Genomic DNA, 27,968 nt, shown 5'->3' with positions numbered 1-27,968 from the left:
GGAACTCCCATCATTCCACAGCTACCATCCTCCTTTGGCTTCCACAGTGATGGATCTGCCCTGAAGTGCCAGAGGGATCAGTTTAGCACCTGTATTTCTTAGAGCACTGCAATGGTCTGGAGTGCAGCCTTGGACTGCTGCATAGGGTGGAGAACTCTGCTACATTTCATCACCCTTTGGACCCATCTGGACACCAACACAGAGATGAGAGCTGTACGACCTGGCACAGTGCAGGAACAACCTAATGGATGAGTTCCCCTCTTTGTCATTTCCTGATAACTTCCTGTGGGGAAGGGTGATGAAAGAAAGGACTTAGACACACCTAATGGGATGGTGCAGAGTTGCATAGCTCAGCTGGAGATGGATGGGTCCCAGGTGGGCTGGCAGGGATGGTTTCAGGAAGCTGGTATGGTCCTGCTGCCATCAAATGGGGGAAGATAGCAGATTTGATTCCTAAGGGGTTTTGAGAGGCCATTCTTGATGTCCTGCCCAAACCCAGACTGCTCAGCACCTTGCTCTTCCCCAGCTACCCACAGCACCTCTGTGTGCATGAACACAGCTCCATTAAAGATGTTCAGACCAGAACTGTTCCTTCCCTGTCTTCACCCACACCCTGTTTTTCATTTTTGCATTTACCCAGCCCAATCCTGCCCTGCCAACCCTCCCTGACCACCTGGCAGTACAGGGCATCCAGCCACAGAGCGATAATGCCCTATGGGAGTTTGGGTTGGAGAAATGTTGTTGAAGTTGTGCTCCTGACAGTCCAGTTCCAGGCAAGCACAGACCATTAGTCACACTGGGAATTCCTGGCTTGGATGTTCACTGCCTTCTATAGCTTTTCCAGGCACACGGGGCCAAGGCTTGGAAGATGAGGTTGTCTCTGACTCCATCTCTCTGTGCAGCACTGGAGCTGGGTGGCCATCCCTCTGTTCCCCCCTCTGCCTGAGGGAGGCTGGAGGAATTCCATCAGTGTTCCCCAGCAACAGGGGAATGGTGACCACATGGAAGTGCCTTGGATTTGTCCTATTGAATTTCAGAAGCTCATCTGAGGAAAGTGTGGTTGGTTTCTTCTCTATAGTCATGCCCTCCATCAGGACATGACTAAGCTCCTGAGCCAGAGCAGCCTCAGAAAGCCTCTGACATCCACCTTTTTGGGATTTTACCTTTTTGGGATTCAGCTGAGGTTGTGAGGTTGGTGAGGCAGGACCAGAGACAAAGCTTTGATGGGACTGTTCCCCTAGAAATAATAGCCTGTTTAAAGGAGAGAAACTGAACTCCCATGGGATCTGAGCCTTGTTGACAGATATAGTGTTGAATGGACCAAAGTTCTCAGGTATTGTTTGTGAGAATCCCTCTGATGTTCTCCTTCTGAAAAAATTTTGTTTCTTTTCAAGGAAAATCTAAAGGAAAAAGACCATGTGCTTTGGTTCAGAAAACCACCTTGTGCTGACCTGAAGGAACCAGCCACAAGGGAGTGGAGGAAGGAAGTCCATCTGCTCCATACAAGTCTGGACTGTCTCCCGCAGAGGACCCCTGGGGAAGGGGTAAGGGCAGACCTCCAGATATCCTCATGACTGGCGCAGGCATGGAGCAGCCAGTGAGCTGCAGATTGACTTACCAGTTTCCCTTCCCCCAGCTCCTCTATGGGATCAGTGCGCTCTGAATTTTTTTTTACATTCATTCTCCAGCCAGATAAATCCATCATTAGCTCGGCTGTGGCAAAGGCAATTCTGTTCCTTTCTTTCTGCCGCAGCGCTGCAGGGCATGTGGCTTAGCAGACGATTGAATTGCTCTGAATTCCTGCGACTGCTTCCTTACCCCCACGCTTCCAGCTCGCTCCAGGGACCCAGAGCAGTCCGGCAGTGCCCGGGTCTGGGTGCCCAGGCTGTGCGTGTGCTCGGCAGCCGAGCGTGCCCTCTGCTGTCACCGCAGCCGCCAGCCCGGCTCCCATCGCGCCTTATCTCCCTCGCTATCACCTACGGAACACTCTCCACACTCTCAGCTCTGCTTCCACGAGCAGGACAGTTCTGCCCTGGATCACTGCCTTGCCAGCAGGGAATACTGCTTTTCTTTATATTCTAGCACTCAGGCTGTAGGGCTGGGCGGTGATCTGGGAGCCAGGGCGGTGGCATTCCCCGCACTGCCTCTGGACTTGCAGCTGGTGCTGTGGGGTACCGAGGAAGCTGCTACAGCCCCACAGCTTCAGCAGGTTGCTGGAAATCTAATAGAGCAGGTTCCTGGCCCAGGAGATCCAGAGGAGTGGAGAAAGAGTAGTCAGTCATTGCCTGAGTAATAATAAAAACCAAGAGCCCAATAAGAGAGAGCCTCTGGCTGAATGGTACCATGTACCCCTGGAATGGGGCACAGAGATGGCAGCAATGTTGGGGTTGTACACAGACTTACAACAGCCCTGAGAGGTTTCTGTTTTTATTGTAAAACTTGGGCACAGACCCAAAAGAATTTGCCTCTCCATCAATTACAAGCCCCTGGGATTTCTGCTCCAGTAGCAAAGAGGGAAGGCAGTCAGGCTGTGGAAGTTCACAGAGGTGAAATTCCAGTACCTAATTTTTGAAATGTCTCTGTCTGAGAGCCCAAGCTGTGTTTAGGATTTCTGATGCTGCTGCCTGAGATTTATTCTCAGTCTCAGCCACCTAGGATACTGCCATGGCATCTATAGGGCTGACAGCAGCTGCCTTGAAGGGAAAAAGGAAAGGGAGAGGGAAGAGAAAGGGGAAGGGAAAGACATGGTAAAGACAAGGGAAAGACCAGCACAAACATGTGCAGAAACAAAGCTGAACAGGCTGACCTAAGAGTGATGTACCAGGTATAATATGAGAGTTAAATACCAGGGTATATACCTGTACTACTGCAGTGGCTGCCAGGAGTCAGGGCTGTGTTTGGGACCATACAGAGAGATGCTGGCCTGAGATGTGAGGAATTATTAGCACAAGGAAAGAGATGACGGGTACAGATGGATGAGCACATAAAATCAAGAAATAATTATCTCTGCTTTATCTCTGTATATAACTGTCTATTAACATCATCTCTGTTCAGCCTGGAAAAGTCTCTGGGGAGACCTTATAGCACTTTCCAGTACCTAAACAGGATTATAGAAAGTCGGTGATGGACTTTTTACAAGGATATGCAGGGACAGGACAAAGGGGAATGGCTTTAAACTGAAATAGGGACAATTTAGACTAGATATAAGGAAGTCATTCTTTACTGTGAGGATGGTGAGGAATGGGTAACCTAGAGAAGCTGCAGATGCTCCACACCTGGAAGAGCAGGCTGGATGGGACTTTGAGCAACCCGGTCTTGTGGGAAGTATCCCTGTCCGCGGTTGGAATTGAGCGACCTTTAAAGTCCCTTCCGACCCAAACTGTTCCATGATGCCAGGACTGCGTGCTTAAACTCCGTCTTCCACTGCCCTCTTGTGGACATTCGGCAGAATGCAGCGGGGCGCCCCGGCCCCGGCCCCGGCCCCGGCCCCCGCCCCGGGGGTCGTTCATCAACGCTGCCAAAAGAAATAAAGCATCCCCTCCCCTAGCCCTGCTCATTCCCCGGGCGTTTGAACCCCTGTTTCCATGCTGGGCCTTCCTGGCAAGCAGCCATTCCATAGGCTCGGCGGTGACCTTCCCTCTGAACGGCAGCCTGTCTCTGAAGCTGGGTTTTCCAAGGGCGAACAGCCCAGCAGCACGGACACGGGCAGGGCCGAGCAGTTCAGGGTTTGTGGGTATAAAGCAGGCATAAAGTGTAGGGCAGCTCTGTGTGTGAGGCCTCCCTCACCTCTCCAAACACCATCCGTGCCAGATGCCTGCAGGCCTATGACCGTGGATTGCTATCACTTCAGCTGAACTGCCCGGAAAAGGCATGACATCACTGTTTAAAAAAAAAATAAAATCCGTCAGGAGGAGGAAACCATGCTCCAGGAAAATACAGTATTTATTTTGCAAGTGCAGCTGAGCAAGTCAATAGGAAATAGAGGTCATGGCTGCACAGCTGCTTTTCTGGGGCAAGCGGAGCTGTCAGTCCAGCCCAGCCACTTCCAAAAGTGACAACTGCAGTAACCAGAGAGGCGGTGAGCTCAAAGGCAAGCAGGTCCTGACAGGGAGGGGAGAAACCTAAATATGTCTGTCAAATGAGAGCAGTGTGTCAAAACCCTGCTGTGAGGACGGCCAGCTTTACTAAAACCCACCCGAGAAAGGTAGAAAGAGAAAGGAAGTGAGGGATTAAGGTGGGAAAACAAGATTTTGCTATAGTTAACACTCAGGCAATGATGGATTTGTGGTCATTTTTCCACCACCCTGTGTCTAACACAAGCAAGTTGGTGAGGGCTCATGCTGGCCTCAGCCTTCAGGGTGAAAAATAGGCTCTTGCCCAGAAGGATGCTTGGGAAGACCTCACTTCATGAAATGCCTGCCCCACAGCAGGCAGGCGCTTGCTGCAGGCTGCCAGGCAGCTGTCCTGCCTGGCCAAACCAAACAGGGGGAGAGAGAGGCTGGCTCCAGCTCATTGCTCAGCTCTCGCCTTTTGGTGGGGTTTCTTCACATGCCAGCAGGTCTGGGCTGCTGGGAGACAAGCCAGAGGAGCCGGGGGGTCACAGAACCATAGAATGGCTTATGCTGGATGGGATGGTAAAGATCATCCTGTTACAACCCCATGCCAAGGGCAGAGACACCTTCCACTGATTACAGTTACTCAAGGCCTCATCCAGCCTGGCCTTGAACACTCCATGGATTTGACATCCACAGCTTCTGTGGACAACCTGTTCCAGTGCCTCACCACCACCAGGGGTAAGAATATTCTAATAGCTAATCTAAATCAACCTTCCTTCAGCTTAAGGCCATTCCCCTTTGTGCTCCCACTTGTATCCTGGTGAAAAGTCCCTCTCCAACTCTCTTGTGGGCTCCCTTTAGGTACTGTAAAGTGCTCTCAGGTGTCCCTGGAACCTCCTCCAAGCTGAACAGCCCCAGTTCTCTCAGCATGTCTTCACTGAAGATGCGTTCCAATCCTGCAGCCAGCTTAGTGGCTCTCCTCTGGACTCATTCCAAAGGGTCTTCCTTGTGCTGGGGGCCTCAGAGCTGGACACAGTACTCAGGGAGGGGCCTCGCAAGACCAGAGTAGAAGTTAAAATGTTTAATTTTTATCCTGAAACAATGTGTTTATTTACAGGCAAACAGGAAAAGGCAACTGCATTGCCTTTAGATGGGCACAAAAAGCAAGAGCTCAAAGATGTCATAAGGAAGAACAGCAGACCTAAAAGACACAAGCTCACAAAGATGAGGACCAGCCACTCTATCCAGCTCAGCAGCCTGTCCAGATCCAGAGGCTATGCTAAGCAAGACAATTCCTCAGGTGAAACTTCTCTAAGAATAGCATTGCTGTTCTCAGTCATCATGATTCCACTTACAGGGCCCAAAAGCATCTTCATAGCTCCTGATCCTAAAAAGGTTCAGATGATGTCAGCAATAGTTGTTTCAGGCTGCTGTGACCATCAGAAGGCCAAGTCAGAGCAGCAAGGATGCTGCAAAAAAGCAAATTGGCTCCCCCTCTTCTTGGCATTTTCTTCCCATGCAAAGCTGCTTTGCTTATCTCACATCCACCTCTGTTCCACGGTGTGTTGAAAAACACATCCTTCTCTTCATCCCCAGCTCCTCCTGAGCGCAGCCCCTCCTGACCCTGCAAACAGCCAGGCCCTCCCCTTCCTGCTGGTGCTTCCAAGTCCCCCCACTGTGAATCATCTGGCAAGCCCGGAGAAAAAGTTATCCATGAATTAACTAAACTCAAAATGAAACTCTGACCCCACCCTGGGCCGTCCTGAGCTGTGGCCAGGCTCCACACCAGTGCTGGTTCCAGCCAGTCCTGTCTGTGTAATTCAGAGAAACTCTTTTCCTGAGACTCTTTGGTTTTCTGAAACCAGCGGAACAGCACAGAGCTGCTGGGCTGCCTGCACAGAGCTCAGGGCCCGGGCACTCCGAGCTCCTCCCAGCACATCACAGACATCCAAGCAGAGCAAAGCAGCTCCTCTGCCCACCAGGGCGAGCCCAGGGACTCCCTCAGGCTGGGCTGTCTCAGCTCTGGCTCAAAGCCAGCGTGCAATGGCTGGAAACAGAGGCCCTTGGCCAGTGAGGTCCTGGATGGGGTTACAGACCCTGCTGCCCTGAATCATCCCACAAGGCAGGCAGAACAGCAGGTCCCCCCATCCCAGGCTCTGGGAAGAGAGGAGCAGACGCAGTCATCTTCCCTGAGCAATTCTGGCAAGTGCACTGGATTCCAGGAAATATAAATAACTACTCAGCCATCTGGAGCTGTCCCTGGGCTGGTTAGCAAAGGTTTCTCCCAGGCTCTGCCCTGTTCCTGCTGGCTACTCAGGGACAATGCAGAAAGCACCAAGGGGGTGGCACAGTCCCCACCAGGATCCAGGGCAAACCTGAGTCTTGCTCCTGCCAGAGACCACCTTCACTCAAAGCTGAAAGAGGCCCTGCCTTCAATAGAGGGCCAGAGCCACACCGAGCCAAGAGCTCACACCCGGGCTCGGGATGCTCAGCCCCCTCCCCAGGCACCAGCCAGGCTTCAGGGTGCTTAAGGAGAAGGACAGGCAAGAACAGAGCTCTCACTCCATCATACATCACTTTTCTTCATTTTATTCTTTTATTTGTACAGCTATATTTTACAGAACGCATTAATGCAGTTTAGACACAGCCCAAACCCTGTCTCCCGAGATTGTTTATAACACAAGCATGTAAAATAAGACCAAAAAAAAAAATCCAAAACAAAAAAAAATAAAACATTCCCCCACTTAAGAGTTCCACCAAAACTCCTTTTGCAACATCAGGCTGTACCTTGAAGAAACTGAGCTCAATATAGTCCATACACTGAAAACTTCCATTGAAAAGAAAGGCACCGTGCGAAACCACATTTTACATATATACAGACTGAGAACTAGAACAAAAAAATTACACTTTATTATTATTTTAAATTCCTTCTGCAGCTTTGTTGGTTTAATACACACTTTTTTGTAAATTGTAAACCTTCACTTGCAAAAAAATACAAATACACTTAGATGCATTTAGACAAAATATTTTCTTACTTGTACAGATGCAATACTTTAAAATATCTCCTTAAGTGCTCTATCATAATAAAGATTCTCAGAGTGGCTTCTGCCTGCAGAGTCCAACTGAGCCTTTAATGCATTTTATATATTTTTAATATAGCTTTTTTAAAGGTCTATATATATTTATTTTATATATATATTTATATATTTATATCTATATATATTTACAACTCTGCCATAGATTCCTTCACCTTTGGTTAAAAAAGTTAAAGCCCTCTCTTTAATAGCATACTTTCTCTTTAAAAGAACACACATTTTGCATACAAAAGAAAAAAATCTGTTCCCATAAATCAACATTACATTCCTCATCTTCAAACGGCAAAGGCTGTGAAGGTTAGACTCCAGAGTTTATCAACACTCCACTGCACAGACATTTAAAATGACTATTGTAAATTTTTTTATGTTTTATATACAGTAAGATCTGAATAATTTTATTTTTTCTTTTTGTTTCACATAACTGGGAAAAATAAAACCCGTGTATTTGTAATTTTTTTTTTTAATTTCTAATGTTTTTCCACCTATCTGTACTATGGGTTTAGAGGCACTCCATCATGTGATGAATATTTTTTCTCTCTCTTTTTGTTTTTTCTCTTTTAAAGTGTTGCAGGTATCCTTTGGACAGCTTCTCCCCGCCATGCCCCCCAGGACGAGCTCCTCGCGGGCAGCGCTGTGCCTTCAGCAGGCCTTGGGCAGCTCCGGGGGCACCTCGCTGGCCGAGATGCGGTACTGCACCTTGGTGTTGGTGATGGCCCCGTGCTTCTGCCGCAGGTGGAGCCGCAGCTGGCTTTTGTGGCGGAAATGCAGGTTGCACTTCTCACACTGTGGGCGACAGGCAAAGAGAGAGGGTGTCAAACGCGGTGGCAGGGGACACGTCCTCCCCTCAGGGCACGCTCCAGCGGAGGCCCCAGGACGCTGCACCCACTATACAGGCGGGCAAGGGGAAAATGGGAACACGGTGGGAGGAGCAGCGCCTGCGGGCACCCCATCCCAGGCTTTCAGCAGTGTGTATTGGTGTATGGGATGCACAAAGGGCAAAGTCCCCCAGGAGATAGACATAGCACCAAGCTCCATATCTAGGTGATCAAACCAGCTACAGGGCTATTTCTGGAGCTGGTTTTGACCTCTGCTGAGCTGAATGGCTCCAGGATGTTTGGATGTCAACCCCTTCTTGGATTCCCTTTTTAGCAGATGGTGAAAGCCAGGAAAGCCCCAGCAAAGAGCTGGGAGCCCAGAGGGCTGCAGGCAAGGCAGGGCATACTGCTTGCTGGGTGTGATTATCACCATCAGAGGGGAGCTCAGGCCAGGCTGTCTGCTCCTTTCCCCTATCCCCACACACCACAGGCAGCTGTAATTTAAGCCACAGCTATTTGAAGAAGTGTGACCTTCTTCCAGATGGGTGGAAGAAAAGAGCAGCTAAGATGTACCCAGCTTGGGCTGCATGTCAGTGTTTCCAACACAGCCACGCCTGAAAAAATACCACATCAGCATCAGCTAATGCCTGGGAGGGAAATGGGGCACGAGAAGCAGGGATGTGACCTTGATGCAGGGCCTCATGAGGCTGGCAAAGGGCATTAGGATGCTGCAACCAGCCTGTGCAAATGCCCTTGTGCCTTCACAGCCCCTCAGGCTTGGTAGTATTGTCCCCCAGCCCAAGCTGAGATTCACCACCAAAAAAAGCAGGGCCACTCACATGATAGGGTTTCTCTCCTGTGTGGATTCGAAGGTGACTTTTGAGGGTCTGCAGGTGCCGGAAGCGCGTGCCGCAGATCTCACAGGGGTATGGCTTCTCCCCGGTGTGAATGAGCACGTGAGCACGGAGGTGGGCCACCTGCAGAGAGCAGCTCTGCGTCAGAACAGCCCCAGGAAGGATGGCATCCCACTGGGAGCAAGGGTATCCCTGTGGGAATGGGGTTCTGTCCAGATGGCTTTTTTGGTCTATTGGGTTATAGCTGGGAGTCAGGGCCATGTGTCTGAGTTCTGGTACCTCCAGTCCTTAAGACAAAATGGAGCAGAATAGCCACAACCAGCAGTCAGGCTTCCTTACTAAGCCATACTGTCCCCCTCGGACCTTAAGGTCCATGTTTATCCTACAACACCATGGGAAGAGCTGCCCAAGGCAGCAAGCTGGGTCATCATCACCCTCCTCTCTGCCATGAGGCATCACCAGTCTTGGTGGTGAAGATCTGCCAGTCTTGGGCAGAACATCTAGCCACATCCCACCTCCCCAGGCACTGCGGGTCCCAGAGGTCACACGCACCTGGACAAATCTGGCCCCACAAGTCTCACACTTGTAGGGTTTCTCCCCAGAGTGGATGCGTGTGTGGGTTTTCAGGTTGGCTGGTCGGTTGAACTGTGCCCCGCAGATGTTGCAGCGGTACGGCTTCTCTCCTGCAGAGCCCAAAAGAAAGGGTGAGGGATTAGCTACAGGTGTGCTCAGCACCCAGCATCCATGGTGCTCCCCAGAGTTCAGTCCTTTCAGGTGCCAGACCCCATGGCATGAAGCACTAGCCCTGACTCCTGTCCCTTTTGGAGATGGCTGTGGACAAACAGCATTGGGCAGGGTGTCTACAGGGCAGGGTGAGCTCAGGAGGCAGCTTTTCTCTTTTGGATTGGGAGCTGCAGCCTTCAGGGCAAGAGAGGAAGTCAGGCAGCTCTGCCAGCAAGGATTAACAGCATTGTTCCTCTTGACCCTGGGACAGCAGCTGGCACCTACATCTCCCTAGAGCTGTCAGTAAGCACCCTTGAACACTGCTGTGGTACTTGTGTTGTCTCAGTTCCCTGCACAGCCCTCCTGGAGCTCAGCTGAGACTGTGAGAATTTGGGTCTAATTCAGAACAGCAGAACAGAGTCGTTAGCCCAGACTTCCCTTCCCCAGCTTGTGAACTGGCATTAAAAGCATGAAATAAAATAAGCCCTAGGTTTGTCAGCAAATGATAAAACCCTTAATATCTTCTTCCTTTCTCAGCTTTCATTGTGCTGATTCACAGAGTCCATCCATTCACAGATTTTCCCATCAGCACAGTTTATGCCAAGCTAGATGTGACCTGGATTTCTAGGATGTAAAAATAAATCTCTGACTTCTCCCTAAATGTTCTTTTGACTATTTTTAATTTTTTTTTTTTGCTTAAGTCTACCACAAAGTTACCTGGAGGCCACGCATTTGCTCCCAGTTATGAATTTTGCACAACACCTTTAAAAATAGTGGTGCCCAGTGCTTTACAGCAAAGGAGGTTGAGTTCCAACCTTGCTGCAAGGGCAGGTATCTTCCCCCATTCCCAGATTTGGTGCTCTGTCCAAGGGCTCCCTGGCAATGCCAAGTAAAGCACCTTGCTCTTCCCATCAGGGACAGCTTGTGAAACAGAGGAGAGGATGCTGCACTAGGCACAAACCCAGCCATAAGCACCCACATGCTCACCAACCCACAGCCTCCCCAAAGGTGTCCCCACAGCCAGCACTGCACCTGTGTGGACGGTTTTGTGGCTGGCGAGGTTCCCCTTGTAGCGAAAGGAGGCCTGGCAGCGGTCACACTTGTAGGGCTTGTCACTGTGGACCTGCAGAGAATGTCTCTTGAGAGAGGCCTCCTCAGAGAACCGGCAGTCGCACTCGTTGCAGAAGAAGGCTCCGTTCTCTGGGAGGGCAGAGAGAGGAGCAATCAGATGACAGTGCATGGGTCACCTTCTTGGTAGGCTATGGGATGGATTTGGGATGGAGGAGAGGGGCAGCCAGAGCAAGTGTTGGAACAAGCAGCCAAGTGTAGGTGTTCACATTCAGTTGTGCTTGCATTGTGCTGTTACCTCCTGGCCTTGTGCACAAAGCAACAACATGCATGGCTTGAGAGCAAAGTCACCATGAGCTCTAGTTTAGAGCTTTCTCTCTCCTTTAGTGACACACAGGCTGCTTCCAGCCTGTCACCTGGACATCTTCCAGAGAGGTCCACGAAAGCACTCAAGAGATCAGGCATCCTCTGAAGGATGCTCAGCTCTGGAGCAATTCCTGCACCTTCAGAGGTCTTTTTAACTTTACAGGTACAGAGGTTGCCCTGAGCTTGGGAAGATGATCATCATCCAAATCACAAGACTCCCCCAGTAGGAGGATGCCCAACTCTTAAATGTTGTGTTGACTGCTACCACAGTGAGGCTGCCTCCTTGGATCTCTGCCCATACTACAGGTGGCAATGCTGCATTCCCGCTCCCTGAGCTACAGGCAGATGAGTGCACAGATACCTGTCTTTGGGCTTGTGGGATTTTGTAACAAGATTGCAAGCCTCATTATCTGCACTTCCCCAGATATGCACACTGGGCTCCCTGATAAAAAAGATATCATGACGGATGCATGAGACATGCCAGCTTGCCCAATCCCCATTACGGGTCATTACATCTGTCAGGCTCGTTCTCCTGTGGTTCTGGTGGGGTGGGGTGCACTTGTTTCCTGTCCTTACCTGCCAGGTTTGCAGCAGGTGACTACCTCCCTGCACAAGGTATCTGGATGGTGCTGGCGAAGGGGAGGAAGGCAGCTATTCCCATGTGCATGTGTCCCTCATATGCATGCACACAGCTGTTAAGAGGGGGCTGGCTGTAAAGCACTGTGGGATCCACCAGCATCTGGGACAGGTCTGACTGTGTGTTTGATCACAGAGCACTCAGTGATGGGTCCCTACATTGCAAGACTCACCGCAGCTGGAGTCAGAGTATTCAGACTGGGTTTCCCCCATCTCTTCTCCAAAGTTTGAGCCAGGGGTATGAAGGCACATCTCAGTATGTTGTGGGGACTGGCAGCCACAGGAGCTGCACTTTGATGAATGCATGTACAGTGGGGACTGCCCTTCGCTGCTCCGAGGGGACCCATCCCGGGACCTGTGGAAGGAGAGGAACGTACACAGCTGTGAGACGGCCCTTGCTGTGCTCGAGATACCGAGGGTGTTCGCACCCCCCAACACAAGGGACAGACATGTTTTATGGGGATATCTTCGTGGTGAGCTGCACAGCATAGCCCTGATCAACAACATATCCTTAAGCTTCAAACCCTCAGATGTCCATCACCAAATGACCTCATATGGCTTTAGGAACATCCAGGTCCACAAGATAGAATAGTTCCCTGATACTTTGGCCATTCCAATTCTTATAGCAAACAAAAAACTTGAGGCATAGGGAGTCTGGTGGAAACACAGGCTAGGCAAATCCAGGCTCCAGAAATCATCCAGAGCTGCCAAAGTTACCCAGGGATTCACAACCCAACATTCTCAGTTCCTTTGCCAGTCCTTGCTGGCACCACTACAGGGGGGATGGTGGGCACACAATGTCACTGGCAGCCCTCCACAAAAAGCAGGGGATTCCATCTGCTCATGACTGGACTTCCCAGCCCAATGCTACAGATTTTTCACACTTCCAAACCCTCACCAACAATGCAGTAAGTCCTGTTTCTCAGAGGGGAGCAGCATGGGGGGGGTGGAAATCTTCTCACCTGTTAACAATATTGTTGAGTCTGCTCGCTTGTGGGATTGTAGAGTCTTCACCATTCACGCTTATCTTGGTGGGGGATTGCACATTGAGATGCTCCGGCTCTATGGACTGCTGGCAAGTGGACATGGGCACATAGGTACGAGGAGAGAGGGTTCCCATCTCGTTCTGGTCAGCGCTGTCTTGCTTGGTGTTCTGGTTGAGAGAGTTGAGGACAATGAACTTGTACTTCTTCCAGTTGCAGGCTTTGGGGTCTGTGGGGCTCTTGGTGAAGAGGGAGCTGGAGTTCTGGCCGATACGGGCATTCTTGCTGCTGCTGGACTCAGTTGGTGAGTTGGGCTGGCAGTCTGACTTCTGTGGGCTCTGAGGGCTGATGAGTCCCTTGCGGTCCAGGGGTGTGTTGGTGGGCTCAAAGTGCTGGCTGATCTCGTCCTCTGAAGAGGTCCGCTCCTCCTCTTTGGCCACTTTATCGCAGGGGAAGTAGGGGTTGTTCCGGACTGAAGGGATGACAGGTTTGGGCCCAGAAGCCACGCTGTAGTGCATGTCACTCCTGGCTTCTTCAGCAGCACCTTCTTTTGGAGCATAGATGGTAGCGTGGCACATGTTGGCAGAGATGTCGGTAATGGTTCTCACGTACTCGGTGGGGATTGTCCTGGAGCTGTCGCACGGCAGGATCCTCTCCTTGGGGAAGGCACCTGCCCTTGAGAGTTCAGAGAGAGGCATCCTCATCTCCCGCAACTCATCATCCACCAGGAAGCTATTTAGAGGGAGAGGGCTGTATCCATGGTAGGAAATGGGGGATCCAGACAAACTGTTGATCAAGCCGGGTGCAAAGGCCCTCCCATTGCAGAGGGACCCGTTTTGAAGAGGCATGCCGTTCTCTGAGACATCTCTGCTCCGATAAGCCATCACCTCCGGGTGGCCCAGCATCCGTCCAGCCAAAAACTCTTCCCTTGGGGTCTTCACAGCAGACACCATCTCTGCTTCACTGGAATTGGGGAAAACAAAGTAATTGTTTAGGAGGGAGACAAAGTCATTTTCAGCTGTTAAAGATACATTTGCAGACACTTTGTCAGTTCTTCCCCTGCCCACCCAAACACACAGTCCCCAGCTCTTCAAAGCTCACCAACTGCACTCACCTAGACTTGACAAACCTTCGGCAGGTGTCAACCACGTGCTCCATCTGCAGGTAGAGTGCTGTGGCCATCACAGCCATGATATTGTTCTCCCTCAAGTTCAGGCGGGAGGTGTACATGAAGTCCAAGAGGATGCAAAACCCCTCAGGGTTAATTTCAGGATCCAGGTTGATAACATTCAGGTTGCACTTGAGCTGGTCAGTGAAGATGCTGTAGAAGAGGCCACTGCAGAGGGGACACAGTAGAGAGGACAAGTGTTATGACAATTCAAAGGAAAAAAAGGAGAATTTGTATGAAATCCCTGAGTACAGAGGGGGTTTGTGAATGGGAAGGGAGGAGGAGGCAATTACCGAATTCCCTGAGCTTCACCCTTATTATCAAGCTTGGTTTCTCAGCTTAGTAAGCGTCTTCTGCACTGCACTTTTCCCAACTGGAACAGCCTGCTTTTAGATCTCACCTGATCAACAACTCCCCACTGCCTCAATTTAGTAATTCCCCAGCTTTTTTGTTTCTTTTCCATTGTTGTTCTTACCACCATCCCCCTTCCACTATGACTCATTTCTTTCAGAAGCCTCTCGGGACATCCACACAGTTTTAAACCAGAAAAGTAAAAAAAGGAGAAATGTTGGCAAAACATTTTTCAGACATTTTAATATCAAAGCTTGGCTTTTTGAAATCTTTACACCATGTCAGCAAGAGAACCCGAAAGGCATTTGCTGTAATTCAACTGAGCAATGGTGGGACATTAATCAGCATTCATTGGGAAGCAATTCCAGCAATCTTAGGAGCTGCAAAGGGATTTCAGACCCCATCAGGCTTTAAAAATAAAAAAATAAAAAAATTAATCAACTAAGGTGGGTGCAGCCAGCAGTCTGGGAGCCAGAGAGGAATAGCTCTAAAAATAGCAGCGGCAGGGGACACCTCGGTCACAGAAGACTCCGTCCCCCCAGTGAACATCCAGCCCTCCCTCTCCTCTCCTATGTGTCCCTGTGGCACACTTGTGCTTTGCCTTCAGGGATGTGCCTCACAATTGCTGTGCTCCTGCTGGTCTCCATGGGCAGATGTGGGTACACAAGGAGAGAGGTGAGGGCAGCACACCAGAGGGAAGCAGTCTCAGCTCTAATCCCATTACAGCTACAAATTTCTTGGCAGCCCCTTTCAGTTCTCTTTCTGTCTCGGATTCCCTGTGAATCCCACGAGCCCCCACAGGACTGCAGCAGTGCTTCTGGAGGCCAAAGGCTGAAGGAGCAAGGAGGGAGCCAGGGAAGGAGCCTGTTCTCACCTGCAGGCCATCAGGACTGTTTTGTGGGCTCTAAACTGCTCCCGGTTGACGATGATGACAACATCAGTCAAGATGTCCCGGCTTCTAAGGCGGTTGAGATTGAGGAGGACGTCGCTCGCGTGGCGCGTGAACTGGATGCAGCTGTCTGCCGGCGAGGCCATCTTGAGTCTGGGAGACAGAAGCATCAGAGGAAGATGGGAATGGAGAACAACCAGGCAAGTACCCTAAACCCAGGGAAGAGACGGCTGCTGCTCTGGGACATGCTCAGATGGCCAGTTGCTCCTGGTAGGGGCAGTACCAGCTCCTTGGTCCCAAGGCAAACAGTGCTGCACCACACCAATTTTTTGCCTGGCTGCCTAGTGAGGTCCCTTGTCTCCCAACAGTGAGACCTGGCACGTCTCATCCCACCCATCCAGCTGGTGGGTGAAGGCAATCAGACCCTCCTGATGATTAGCCAACCATCTCCTCTTTCTCCCTGCCTCACCCATAGCAGCCCCACCCCAGTCCACTCCGCCCACTCAGGTTCATCTCCATAATGTTTCCAACATTAGAAGCTTCTAGCCTTCCAAACTCCCTCAGGAGCCATCCTCCTCACCTGTGTGATGTCTGGCTGTAAATCCAGCCACAGGAATCAAAACAAGCCTTAAGGTCCCAACTGAAGCTGAATGATTTCAACATGTGGAAAATCCAGCCCACAGTGGAATACCAGCCCTCACCCAGGAAACTACTTTCCTGCTCCCAAGTGGGGGTCATTGTGGAGAAGACCTGTCCACAGTTTCCCAATTAACTGGTGAGGAGTAGAACTCATCTAACCTGCTGGGCTGCTACCCACACCATGGCCCATGAGCAAGATTTGGGTTAATCGAGGAATATGAAGCCTTCTCCCAACACAACATCTGTTGACACATCTCAGAGGTGTCCTCCCAAGCAGCACCCAGGATGGCCCGTGTCTCCCTGAGGTTTGGGCTGGAATGTGCATCTTTGATGTTAAATTCTTCGATGATCAATCCCCTCCCATAATCCTGACTCCTCCTTCCCCAGTGGCACATGAAGGTACAGTAGTTTCTACAGAGCAGCTGCTCTCCCAAAACCAAATTCCAGCTGGGTCTAATGAAACATTGCATTAAGGAAAGGGGGAGACAGATTAAGAGGGAAAACACAAAATTTAAATTTACATACCCAATGCCTCAATTCACAGTCCAAAAGTTTCTTTCAAACCTACAAAAAAATCACGAGAAAACAAACACCACATTAGCTGGTAATTATGAATTGGCATGGCAGGTCACAAGGCTGCTATTTCCCTCAAGTATCAGCTGGATAAAAGCTAGAGATAACAAACCTTCTACTCTCCAGCAAGGTTAACATTTGTTTCTTCCGGTACAGTACGTTCTTATCACAATCACAGGCTTTGAGAATCCAATCATAGCTTCTTCCACACCCTCCAGCCCAAACCATGGGCGGATGCCAAGGAGATTTTCATTTCCATGACTCAGGAACTTAAAGGCAGGTGGGGAAAGGAAGTCAAGCGAGAATTTTCTCACCACTTCTTTCGGAGATAACTCTTCCCCTGCCAAAACTGAATTCCTGTCCAGTGCCACATTCAAGCCATGCCATACTCCTGGCACCTTGTTAACAGGTATGACATACACACAAACATCTGCTGCCACTCTCCTCAGAAACCCACATGCTCCAGCCATTGGTGAAAACGCCCTGGGATGGGATTGCTCAACAGATTTGGGAGGATATAGGTGTCAAGTACACATGTGACTTGGCCAGGACTGCATAGGAAGCCAGTGGTGGAGACAATAAGGATGCAGAACAAATGTCCCTTCCTCTTGCTGCTGCCAAAGCCTTCCCTTAAACCACAAGCTGTGTCTCCAGGCACTGGCTTCACCCAGCAATGTAGCTGGGACAGAAGAGTAAGGAAACCCAGGAGTTAACTGCCTTGCAGAACTCATACTAATCCTCCAAAATTTACTTAAACCAAACCAAATTGACTTGGCACCAATGCAGGAAGAATGTCCTCAGAGAATTGCCTCAGCAGGTAGAAGCACAATAAATAAGTAAGCCAACAAACCCAAGACCTTCATCACACCATTTTGAGGACCAACCCCTAGACTCTTAAGACTGCAGGAAGCCAAATAATCCCGGTGAGACAAGGGATTGTCAAGTGTTGCCTCCCCTCTCCCTTGCAGGAGATGTGCAGGACTGGAGCCCAAGCTCCCCTCCCATCCCCAGAGCCACTGGGATGAAGAGATGAGATTTAAGGCAAGGTATCACGACAAAACCCAGAGGATGTCTTACAGCTTTATTCCAGCCATCAAACGCAAATCTTCAGAGCCACTCTGAGCCCAGCCAGCTTAAAACTTTATGCGCATACAAAAAGTGACTCATTTCCCAAATACTGCAGGCTCTGACCTTTCCGTACATGCTCACTGCCAGCCACTCTACAATCAACTGCAAGCCAAGGGACTCACAGTGTTCTGCAAGGAGCCCAGCGCACATCCCTGTGCCCACATGAGCAGATGTGTGTGCTTGGGGCAGCTGGCTGGCACCCCAACTTCAGCCACAGTCAGGCTCTGGGGAGTCACCTCAGGGTCACAGAGGTGAGAAGCTGACCCACTTGTAAACCAACAAAGTTACAAACAGCCAGATGAACTCTGTACCCCTGAGCATCACGTGAGAAGCTGCTACTGTCGCCAAATCCCCTTATCCACAGTGAGGGCACAGCACTGCCAGGGAGACACCCAGCTTCTCTCCCAGAGCTGGACCCCAGCACAGCTCCCTCCCCACCCTTCCAAATTATCCTTCCCAGCACAGTGCTGCTGCAACGTCTACAGCCCCAAGAGCTGGGCAGGTGTATCCCAAGCAGCTCCTGGCGGCAGGATGTGGGCATGCAAAGGGAAAGGGACTTTCCTTCCTCTTGCTGCGCTGAGCTGGGTTAACCCTGCCCCTTCCAGTCCCCACAGAGCACTAGCTCTGTACCCCAGCACGGGAGGATACTCAGACCAGAAAGAACAGGACAGCAAACAAGGACCAGAGACCAGTGATGGGGAGCAGAAAAAACCACTGCAGCCAAGCATGGTCTTTGCCATCTACACCCCCCTCAAATTCCATGAGGCTCCTCCAGGCTCAGCTGGGGCCAGGGCATCATCCCACAACCCACAACCCCCCCTCCAGTTTTCCTGACCAGTACCTTGCAGATGTGGGCTCTCTGGCAGTGCTCGAGGCTGTGTGCCAGGGCTGTCTGTGCCCATAGAGGAAGGTCTGGAATGGGCACAGGGCTCATTTTGGGGGTGGCCACACAGGAGAGTCACTGCTGTTGCCTTCCAGGAAGGCAATGGGTCTGCCCCAGTGGTTCAGGGAACAGCCCTTCCCTGCCGGCACCTCCCCGAGAAAACCCATTCCTGGAAAGGAGCCCAGAGCTGGCTCTACTTTCCTTGCAGCTCCGTGAGCACAGGGAGAGTGCACCTTCATGTGGGGGAACCTCTTTCAGCTCAACCCCAGGCAAAGGGGAGACCCTCTTTGCTCACTTACCCTAGGGCAGAGGGGAGAACCAGGGACTTCCAATCCATTTTTCTGCCATGCCTCTCCATTGATCTACTCTCCCAGTTAGAGGAAATCCCTTTTCCTTCATCCTCCTCCCACTCTGTGCACAGGGGGGAATTCCTTGCTCCCCTGTCCTTCATTGCACGGTGATACCCCGTGGTCTTAACCCTTCTCCCACCCCCAACCGCATAGGCAGGGAGGAGGGCATCAAACACTCCCCCTCCCTGGGCCCCAATCTCCTACCCCTCCAGAGCCTGCAGCGCCGACTCACTCACATCACCTTAGAGGGGTGACTGGGTGAAGTCTTCCTTCCCCACAGCCTCATCCCACACAGTGTTCTGAAACTGCCCGCCCAGGGGAAGCTCCATCCTGCCCTCCTCCTCTCCAGTCCCTGCACCCTGCAGGGTCCCAGCCCCATGGGAACATCCCCGCTCCCTGCCAGGGCATGCTGCCAGCTGCCTCTCCACCCTGCCAAGGAATGCCTGCTTTCTCCTGAACAGGGATCGGGGGACAACCAAGAAAATGAGGTGGGGTGTGCGTGGCTGGCCCAGCAAAGCCATGGGTGCTACATGCCACGGTGAAGAAGATGCTTTTGGCCGCGGGTGTGTGAGTGCTCAGCTCAGCTTTCTGATACCACGCAATCCAGGGGCACTAAGTGTCCTTTAGTTGTCACAGCAGTTTTATTAGCTTAGTAGCTTGTGGTTAGTGTCTAGGCCAAAACGTGGCTGGGTTAATAATAACCTAAGAAGAGACTGAGAGAAGTCCACAGCGTCAGCACAGATCAAAAGCAGCATCACCAGTGCAAGCCCTGTCGTATTTTCCACCGTACCCTTCCGTGAGCGGATCGCACTCGCTCTATCGAGCGGTCTCAATCTGATCCAATTTCCTGCCAGCAAACAAATGTTTCTAGGAAATGCAATGCATTATCTGGACGGGTTTATTATCAGCATTTGGAACCAGGAAAACTGCATATTTTCTCGAGCGCCGCAGGGAACTTTATAGTTCATACTTCAAAAGAGGGTTTAAAGGATTGCCCTTGAAAGCTGGCCCAGCTCAAGTCTCACATTGTTTTGGTCTTTGCAGAAGAAAATGCAGAGGAGGGAGGGGGTAAGCACGCTAAAACTGCCTCCAATGTTTTCCTACAAAAGAGGACTCCCCTGCCCTCTACGGAGCCAAGCTCTGGCTGTGAGGCAGAGGCAGTGCATGCCCTTGGGAAGCAAGGAGTCGAGCCTTCCTCAGCATTTCAAACGACCCCAAGCAATCTGGCACATTAATTTTTCAAGGGAAGGCAGGAACCATGTGTCCTGGCTGAAATCTAGGGAGCTGCTCCAGAGAACAGAAGATGGACTCCGTGCCCTGCCAACACTGAGCCCTGCACCGAGATGCTGACCCGAGAGCTCCAGTATGCAGCTGGTGCCGGGTGTCCCCAGCAGCTGAGCTGGGTTCCCTGGCCCCACTGGGCTCCAAGGAGGTGTCTGATGATCCCTACCCTGCTCTGGGACAGAAAATTATCAGCTGGCACCTAACCCTCCCTGTCTGTGTCCTCCTGGGGCTGAGGGTGGCACAGCTCCTTCTGGCAGTAAGGAACTGCTCTGGCATCCCACCTGGATGGGATGAGACACATGCACAGTTTGGGGTACCTTGGCCAGGGCAGAGACACCCCCTTGCCCCTATATTTAGCCAAACAGATTTAAGGAAGTGAATTTCAAAAAGTATCTAGTCCTACAGGACACCTTCTTCAGGAGCCATTCAGAGTCCCCTGTCCTACAGCGTGCTTGTCTCAAGCTCTCTGCTCCATAAAAAGGGGTCCAACATTCCCCATGGGTACCCAGCATACAGCAAAAAGGCAGCAAGTGACCAGGAGAACGAGGGGAAGGAAAACAATATAGATCAAAAATTTCCTGTCCCTCTCCCAAATGCCCCTAGTTCTGTCTCTGGTTTAGATGGGAAGCTCCACTGAGATTACTGGTGTTTTAAAGCAGTCCTAAAGACTACACACTTGCTCCAATTTAGGGGTATGTGTCTTTTGGCTGCCAGCATCCTGCAGTGATGCTAACACATAAGATCTAGCTTGGATTTTAAAAAGAAAAAAGAAAAAAAAAGGAAAAAGGAGGACTACATTTGGAGTCTAAATTTGCAGTCTGAAGGAGCTCACTGGTCAGATGCTGACTTTTGGATACTGATCTAACCAAACTGCAAACTGTGAACTCCTGAGGTTTGCCAATGCCTGCTGTAAACATGGAAACCAAGTGTCACTTTTTGCCAAACAGAAGAATGGTTTAAAAATAGATCTAGAGAAGAATACAGGCACTCGGCATACGGGCTCCTGTTTATAGACTCCCAGGCTACTATAAAATGGAGCAAAAGGTTATGAGTACACAAGCAACCTTCCACCAAATTTAGATTTTACCAACTTCTCCGAAAAATGAAAACATTTCAGGCTCCAGCTGAACCAGTAAAAGCTGTTTGAGTGAAGTTCCCAGCCCAGGTATTGCAGAATGCAGACTAAACCAAGCACAAAACAGTTCTTCAACCTTAACACCATAAATATATGAAGGTACATAAATTGCACACTGAGAAATGCATCTACTGATTAGAGCTTCATTTTATTCATCTATAGACTTCAAAAAAAGGTTTTATTTTTCATGGAAAAATAAAGTGAGAGGACAGTCCTACCACATAGGACTGGCACACAAAGTTTTACCACCTGTATTTGTATGGGGTTTTGAGGATAACATTACTGTTTACTAAGAAAAAAATGTGCTCCAAACCCAAATACTATTCCTACAAATTCATATTGGGCCGCTGCACTTGGACACTGAAAGTTTTCCCTGCCCAAGGAAAAAAAAAAAAAAAAAAAAAACCAGAAAAAAAGCATGGCTTTACAATACATCCTAAATTAGGCAAAAATTCAAGGGCAGATTAACACCACAACTCGGAAAGATTTTCACATGTGATTTCATGACCAGACCCAGAGAGAGCTCCATATGGAAATGTCAGTGACTTTAATAAGCACTCGGTTGTTTCCAATTAGGCTCCTTAAGTAAGTTCAGTGGCATCCAGAGTTTCCTCTGCCACCTTCCTCCAAGCTGGCAAGCATTTTTTTTTCTTTTTTTAACGAGCAGTTAATAAACATGTTCCCACTCTCCCGAGGCCGGCGGCCCCGCCAGCCCCGCGCGGAGCGGCGGGAGGTGACACTAGATGGCACCAGTTCGCTTTGCTGCAGGAGCAATTTTTCCCCTTGGAAAATAAAACACCCCAACCAAACCTGGAAAACATATAATTTTGTCGATGTAATTCTGTTTCTTTTAAAACGCATCTGAGCAACATTATTTTTATGAGCTTTTCCAGCCTTGTTTTGAAAAACTTAATGTTTCTGTTAGGTTTATTTTTGTACCATCCAACAGCCGGCTGAATCCTCCCTGCACTGCAAACAGGGATGTCTAAAAAGTGTCACAAAGCCTTTTGACAGATTTTTTTTTTTTTTGCTTTGTTTTTGGGGTGGGATTTGTAAGAATCACTTCTCATTCCAACTTCTTCCTTCGTAATAATAACTAACCAGTTAACCTCTACTTCCTCTCCCAATATTGACTCAGACAGTCAGAACTGAGGGGGATTGGAAATTGGAATTGAAATGCATCTCAAGAGATCTTTGATCTGTTTTGGCAATCAAAATTGAACACCAAGAGATGAACTCTTTCCTTACTGGAACAATATAATAATCCATTCTTCTGGAAAATTTCTAGATACCCTTTGAATATTTTAATGGCTTGGTGATATGTTTCATGGGGCAAAACGTTTGCCATCAATAATGCAAGTTTTTAAACCTGCAATCCTACCCTTAGGAGAAAATAACAGAATCTTTGGTTCTCCTTCTCTGTGCATATATAAAGAGAGGATTCCCCTAAAATATTTTTAGAGCAATTTTTGAACCGTAACACACTTAAGGACCGGAGGAAGGAGCCTGCATTTGCTCCTAAAGCTCTTATCCTTTAAATTCTTGAAACAGTATGGCAAATAATAATTTTTAAAGCATTTAATCGCTCGGGAGAAGAATCAATAAGATTCCCAGATCGAATAAGGGCCAGATCCCAAACCCAGCTCTGCTGACACTTCCACTGGCACAAGTAGCAATTTGGCCCAAGACAGAGATGTCGGACCTATGTAGCAGCTTCTCACTGAGCCTCATCCGTCTGTCCCCAGCCTCCCTTCGCACTGATCCTGCGCCTACTGAAGTCAGTGGAAAAAACTAACCGGGGATGGGTTTGTTTTTGTTGATTTTGACTCATGATTTTAAGCCCAGATTTGCCTTTTCCCTGGAAATGCAACAGGGGGGTTAAAGGCAGCTTTTTAGGCACATCTGAGAGGTTGCCGCGGATTTTTCTAAGCAAACGCCTTGCTTTCTGTTTCCCTCCTTCCCAAGAGGCGATTTCATAACATTTCATATTGTGACTTTGCAAACTACAGGCGGGGGGAACGGCGGGGGGGTGGGGGTGGGGGGCGGCCGGGAGAGGTCGCTGCCGTCCGACCACGAAAGTTTTCATAACAAAGTTGGGCTTTTTCGGTTTTGTTTTGCCTTTTATTTTTAAAGGGGGGGAGGGGGAGGTTAAAAAAATTAAAAAAAAAAAAAATGCGAACACAAGATCACGCACCTAATAAAAACCATTAAAAAACCCCAACAAACCAAAACAAACAGCGCTCTGTCTTCCCCGCCCGCTCCCGGCGGTTTCGGGGCCGCAGCGGCGCGGGGGTTGCGCGGCTCCCCGCGGCCGTTCGCTCCAGGAATAGCGTGTGGCCGGGGGCCAGCCCCGCGGCTGCCGGCGGCAGATTTACGAGCGCCTGTCCCCGCGCCAAGTCCGCCGCGGTAGTAAACACAGGGGAAGGGCTGCGCTGGGGGCAGCGGGGGGCTCCGCACGCATCGTGCCCCGGACCCCGTCCTTCGCATCCCTCGCGGGCTGCGCTCCGCTTCCCCCCGCCCGCCGCCTTCCTCCCGGCGGAGGACGCTCGCTCATCCCCACGGGTGTTGTTGTTGTTATTATTATTATTATTTTCAGCCCTGCGCGTGATATTCAGAGTCTCTTCATACACTTTTGCCCCTTCGCGAGTTTTGCATCGCGGTTGGGTTCCCGGCCGGCAGCCGCCCCGCACGCACCGTCGAGGCGAGCGCGGTCCCCGCCGCCCCGGGCCGGCGCTCCGCGCTGCTCCGGGGCCGGCAGCCGGCGGCGGCCGAGCCTCCCCGCGGGCTCCCCCCTTCCCCGGGCAGGGAAATGCCGCAAGTCTTCTCCATCACCGCCCGCTCTTAGCCCGGGGCTGGCTTGACAGATCACGGCGCAGCCCCGCCACAGGTTGCAAAACGCACCAGCCCTTTTGCGGTTGCGCCGGGACAGAATAACAATAATAATGCTTTAATAACAGAAACAGAGAGAAATGGGGGCTGGCGCGGAAAGGCCGGTGCCCGGTGCCGCCGAGCCCCCGTGCTGCCGCCAGCCCCGCTCCGCGGCGGCTTCGTGCGGCGGCGAAACGACAACAGCGACACAACACGCACACACCAAAAATAAAAATTAAAAAAAAAAAAAAAAAAAAAAGAGAGAGAAAGAAAATTAAAAAAAAAAAAAAAGGGCAAAAAAAAAAAAAGGGCAAAAAAAAAAATAACACACCCCGACCGAAGGATCCAGCCATTGAGAGCGGACCCCGAGTCACGCCACAAACCCGGCGGCCGCCAGCGCTCGCCGCCGTCCTGCGCCCGCGGAGCGGCTGCAGGTGCAGAGAGGAGCCGCCGCCGTCCCCCCCGTCCCCACCCGGCCGTCACGCGTGCGGGAAAGCCAATAATCCCAGATAACCGATAATCCCCGGGAGAGGACGGCGAGGGGAGACACTCCCACCCACCCCGCTCCCCTCCCCTTATACACGCTCCCAGCGTTAAAGACATGCAGGCACCCCTATTTCCCTATTTTTTTCTCGTCTGACAGCGGGAAAGGGAAAAGGGGGGGAATGTGTATGTGAAATAAATAAATAAATAAAGCAGGGGAAAAATTAAATTGAGATGCTAATAATAATACTATTAAAAAAAAATAAAGGGCACCTGCAGCGGGAAAGGGGGGGGGAAAGGAATGAGGAGGGAGAGGAAAAAAAAATGGGTAGAAATATATAGAGGCGGCTCCGCGCCAAGCGTCGGAGCGGGGCAGGGAGGGAAAGAGGAGGGAAAAAAATGGAGAGAAAAAAAAAAAAAAAAAAAAAAAAGCGAGCGAGAGAATTAAAGGGTAAAATCGGCCGCGGCAATAGAAGCAGCAATCACCTGGTCTCCGGGCTTTCCTAGAAACTCCTTGCATCACCACTTCTAAGAACCCCAGTTCTAAGAATCAACAGAGCCCAATTCTCGGAATTTGAGCTGCGGACTCTACCATCGCGCTCGGCATGGGGAGGGCCACGGACCTCCCCCCTCCGCGCCTTCCCCGGCGCCGCTCCCCTCCCGGTGTGCGCGCCCCACCGGGGAGGCCGCCAACAGGGTGGGCGAGGTGGGGGCGCGTATCCCGGGGCGGCCGCGGCGGCGGCGGGGGTCTCACGGTGTCGCCCCCCGTTCATCCCCCTCCCCGTTCCCCCCTTCCAGCAGTGGTCGCGCCCGGCCGGCGGGTCACGTGGCGGCGGGTGCTGTCGGTGACGTGGGGGGCGCGCGGGCGCGGAGCAGCGCGCGCGGCGCGGACCGAGCAGCGGCGGCGGCAGCGGCGACGGCGGCGGGAGAGGAAAACGGGGGGTCCCGGGCACAGCTCCGGGCGGTGCAAACACACATCACACCCCCCTGCCACCACCAGCCTCCGCTTCTGGTTTTTTTATTGTTTTTTTGTTTTTTTTTTTCCTCCCAAACCTTTCCGAAAACGAGCGAAGAGATTTTGGAAAAAAAAAATGCGCCTTTTATTTTATATATATATATATATATATATATATATATATATATATGTATTTTTAATTGTAATCTATCTTTGTTTATTTTTTAATTTATTTATTTTGGGGCGGGGGGTCACTTTCGCGTTTCTAAAACATCCTGCCCCCCCAAAAATGCCCCAAACCAACCAAACAACCCAGCGAGCAAAACCAGGAGCCAGCTGCATTGTTCTGGATTTTTACTTTTTTTCTTTAATTTTTTTTTTCCCCTCATTCAGCTTGTTTTTAGAATAATTTTTTTGCAAACAGCCGCATTCGGCTCAGGGCCTCCAGTGGGATTTACTCTTGGGGAAAGAAGCTTTTTCCTTAAAGACTGTTCCCCATGAACTCCCCATATTCACTTGGTTTCATTTTTAATTTTTTTTATTTTTTATTTCTTTACCAGAATTCTCCAGACAAAAAAAAAAAAAAAGAAAAGAAAAAAGAAAAAACAAACCCATTTTGATGATTTTTTCTTCTTTTATTTTTTTTTCCATCCGTGTTCTCTTTTCCTTTCCAGGACACTCAAGTGGTGGGTTAATTCTGTGTAGCTGTTTTGTTATTGTTGCAAAATAACCTGTAAGTCTATAAATATTCTGCTTGTATGGAATTGTTGTACTGTGCTGGGGATGCAAAATCGCTTTGGCTTTTCTGGAAAGGGATTTTCTTCCTGCACTTTTTGCGTCTTGCTGGGCAAAGGCCTTTGCTGGGAGGTGGGAGGGGGGGAATGATGCAAAGCCTTGCAATCAGTGTCTCGGGTGGGTGTCGCAGGGGGTGCAGAGGAGGGGACCTGTCACCCCAACCTTCCCCGCTCCTCTGTGCAGATGTAGCTCCGTGGATGTAAATCTCTGGAGATTTCTGCGTCTGTGCCCCGGCCTGGCGTGTTTATTTCCTGGGGGCCTGCAGCAAGGGTTGGGTTTAGGGGTGGTTCAGATCGCTCATTTTGCATTCCCGGACGGGTTTTTGGGCTGCAAGCCGCCGGTCGGGATGGTGGGGAGCGGGGGAAGGCACGCTCTGGGCTGTGAAGGCATTCCCGGGCCCTGGTGATTAATAGAAATTTGTTTACGAGAATAACCACCGCAGGTCACGGTGCCCTCGGTCCACCGGTGCAGTTGCTCGGAGCTACTGATTCCGGCACTGGCGAGCCCACGGAGCGGCCGCCTCGAACGCAAAGTGCCCGGGTGCTGCCTTTATTTTGATTTCTCAGCTGAGCTCTTGAGCCGAAACATTTTAAAGCAAGGAGGTTGGGCGGCCGGGGGGTGGGGGGTAATAAATAAGGAAGAAAGCCCTTCTGCTAATACGACTCGTCATTAAAAATAGCCCAGTGGCAAGACAGGGATGGTACTCCCGAGACACTTGAGGTGGTACAGATATGCTGGGGAGACGGCTTCTCTGTAGTTAAAATGCAATTTGGGATTCCCAGGGAGTGAGTGCAGCTGGAGCCGTGTGACTTGTGCGACTCCGATCCCGGCCCGGGGCAGGGAGGGGGCTCCCGGGTCTGCAAGTGACCGAAGGAGGGACGGACCCAAGAGTAGCAACTCGGTTCCGGGATTTTGATTTGGTTTTTTTTTCTTCTTCCCTAGCAATGAAACCCAAAGAAAGGGGGTTGTTGGGAGCGACAGATCTGTTCTGTTTGTCATTTTTCTGCAGTGTGTGACGCTTTCGCTTTAGCCGGAGCCCAGCGAGCCTAGCGCCCGCGGGACGCTCGGGAGCAGCAGCGAGGGGGCTGCCGCTTGGGGGATTTTTGGTGGAGACCCGAGGTCGAGCACAGCTTCCGTTCAAGTAGCACTCTTACGGGGGAGATTTCTCACTCTGCCTGGCCACAGCCGAGCCGGGCTTGCATCAGAGTTTCCATCCTAACCCGCCTCGTTGCGGGGACATAGGGAGCAGCCAGCAGCATCCCTTTTGGACTGGGAGCTGAGCGGCCTTTGCTGAGTTTTTGGCCTTTCTGCTCTGGTGTCACACCTTCTCCTACTCCCTCGCTGTCGCTCAGGGCCCGGCTGCAGCTACCCACGGGCACTTGCCACCCACCTCTGCTCCCCACTGCTTCCTGCTGCCCCAAAAGCAGCAGTGGTCCCTGTGCTGCCTCGCTGGGGGCTTCAGGGAGCTGGGGATGGAGTCATTTTCCTGGGAGCCCTCTCCCACCGTTGGCCAGAGGAATTTTTGTTGAGTGCGGCCTTGACACCCTCTTCCTTTGGGGACCTGCCCGGTGGCTGCCGGGGTGGCAACGTCCCGGTGGGGCAGCTTCCCCTGCCTCCACAAGCGACAGCAAGTGTCTTCTCTTAGGGGGACGACGGCGGCCCCGTGGTGGGGAGGATGGCTGGTGGGAGTGTGCGACGCCACCGGCAGCCCCATGTCAGCTGTGGGACGTTTCTCAGCGGCTCGGTGTGGCTCCTGCACACCCACGAGGTGCCTGTGTGGCACGTGGAGGAGCAGCAGCTCGGCCCTGCCTGTGGGAGGCTGTGGCAACCCCGCTGGGGGGGTCAGCCCCACGCAGCCCCCTCTCAAAACCA

At 51.0% G+C, this 27,968-nt stretch overlaps 1 protein-coding gene across 1 annotated transcript; it reads right to left on the bottom strand.

Moving 5' to 3' along the window:
* Positions 1–6,624: 6,624 nt before the first annotated feature.
* Positions 6,625–26,148, bottom strand: BCL6 (BCL6 transcription repressor). Its single transcript, XM_084212375.1, has 10 exons — positions 24,833–26,148; positions 16,168–16,206; positions 14,989–15,156; positions 13,710–13,931; positions 12,575–13,558; positions 11,786–11,967; positions 10,575–10,742; positions 9,372–9,502; positions 8,805–8,942; positions 6,625–7,933 (listed from the first exon to the last, which is right to left on the bottom strand). The coding sequence occupies exons 3-10, from the start codon at positions 15,147–15,149 to the stop codon at positions 7,790–7,792; spliced, it is 2,130 nt and encodes a 709-aa protein (XP_084068501.1). The 5' UTR covers positions 15,150–15,156; positions 16,168–16,206; positions 24,833–26,148; the 3' UTR covers positions 6,625–7,789.
* Between the last annotated feature and the right edge of the window lie 1,820 nt (positions 26,149–27,968).

This window comes from Fringilla coelebs (genome assembly GCF_963513975.1).
Source record: "Fringilla coelebs genome assembly, chromosome: 10".
Classification (NCBI taxonomy): domain Eukaryota; kingdom Metazoa; phylum Chordata; class Aves; order Passeriformes; family Fringillidae; genus Fringilla; species Fringilla coelebs.
Note: the sequence above shows the minus strand (reverse complement) of the source record. Positions and strands in the feature narration are given on the sequence as shown.

Coding starts and splice junctions, on each gene's coding strand:
- BCL6 (XM_084212375.1), bottom strand. CDS start 15,149: ATGGCCTCGCCGGCAGACAGCTGCATCCAGTTCACGCGCCACGCGAGC. Junction 13,932..14,988: donor ACAGTCCTGATGGCCTGCAG/GTGAGAACAGGC, acceptor TCCCCTCTGCAG/TGGCCTCTTCTACAGCATCT. Junction 10,743..11,785: donor ATACTCTGACTCCAGCTGCG/GTGAGTCTTGCA, acceptor CTGCCCTCCCAG/AGAACGGAGCCTTCTTCTGC.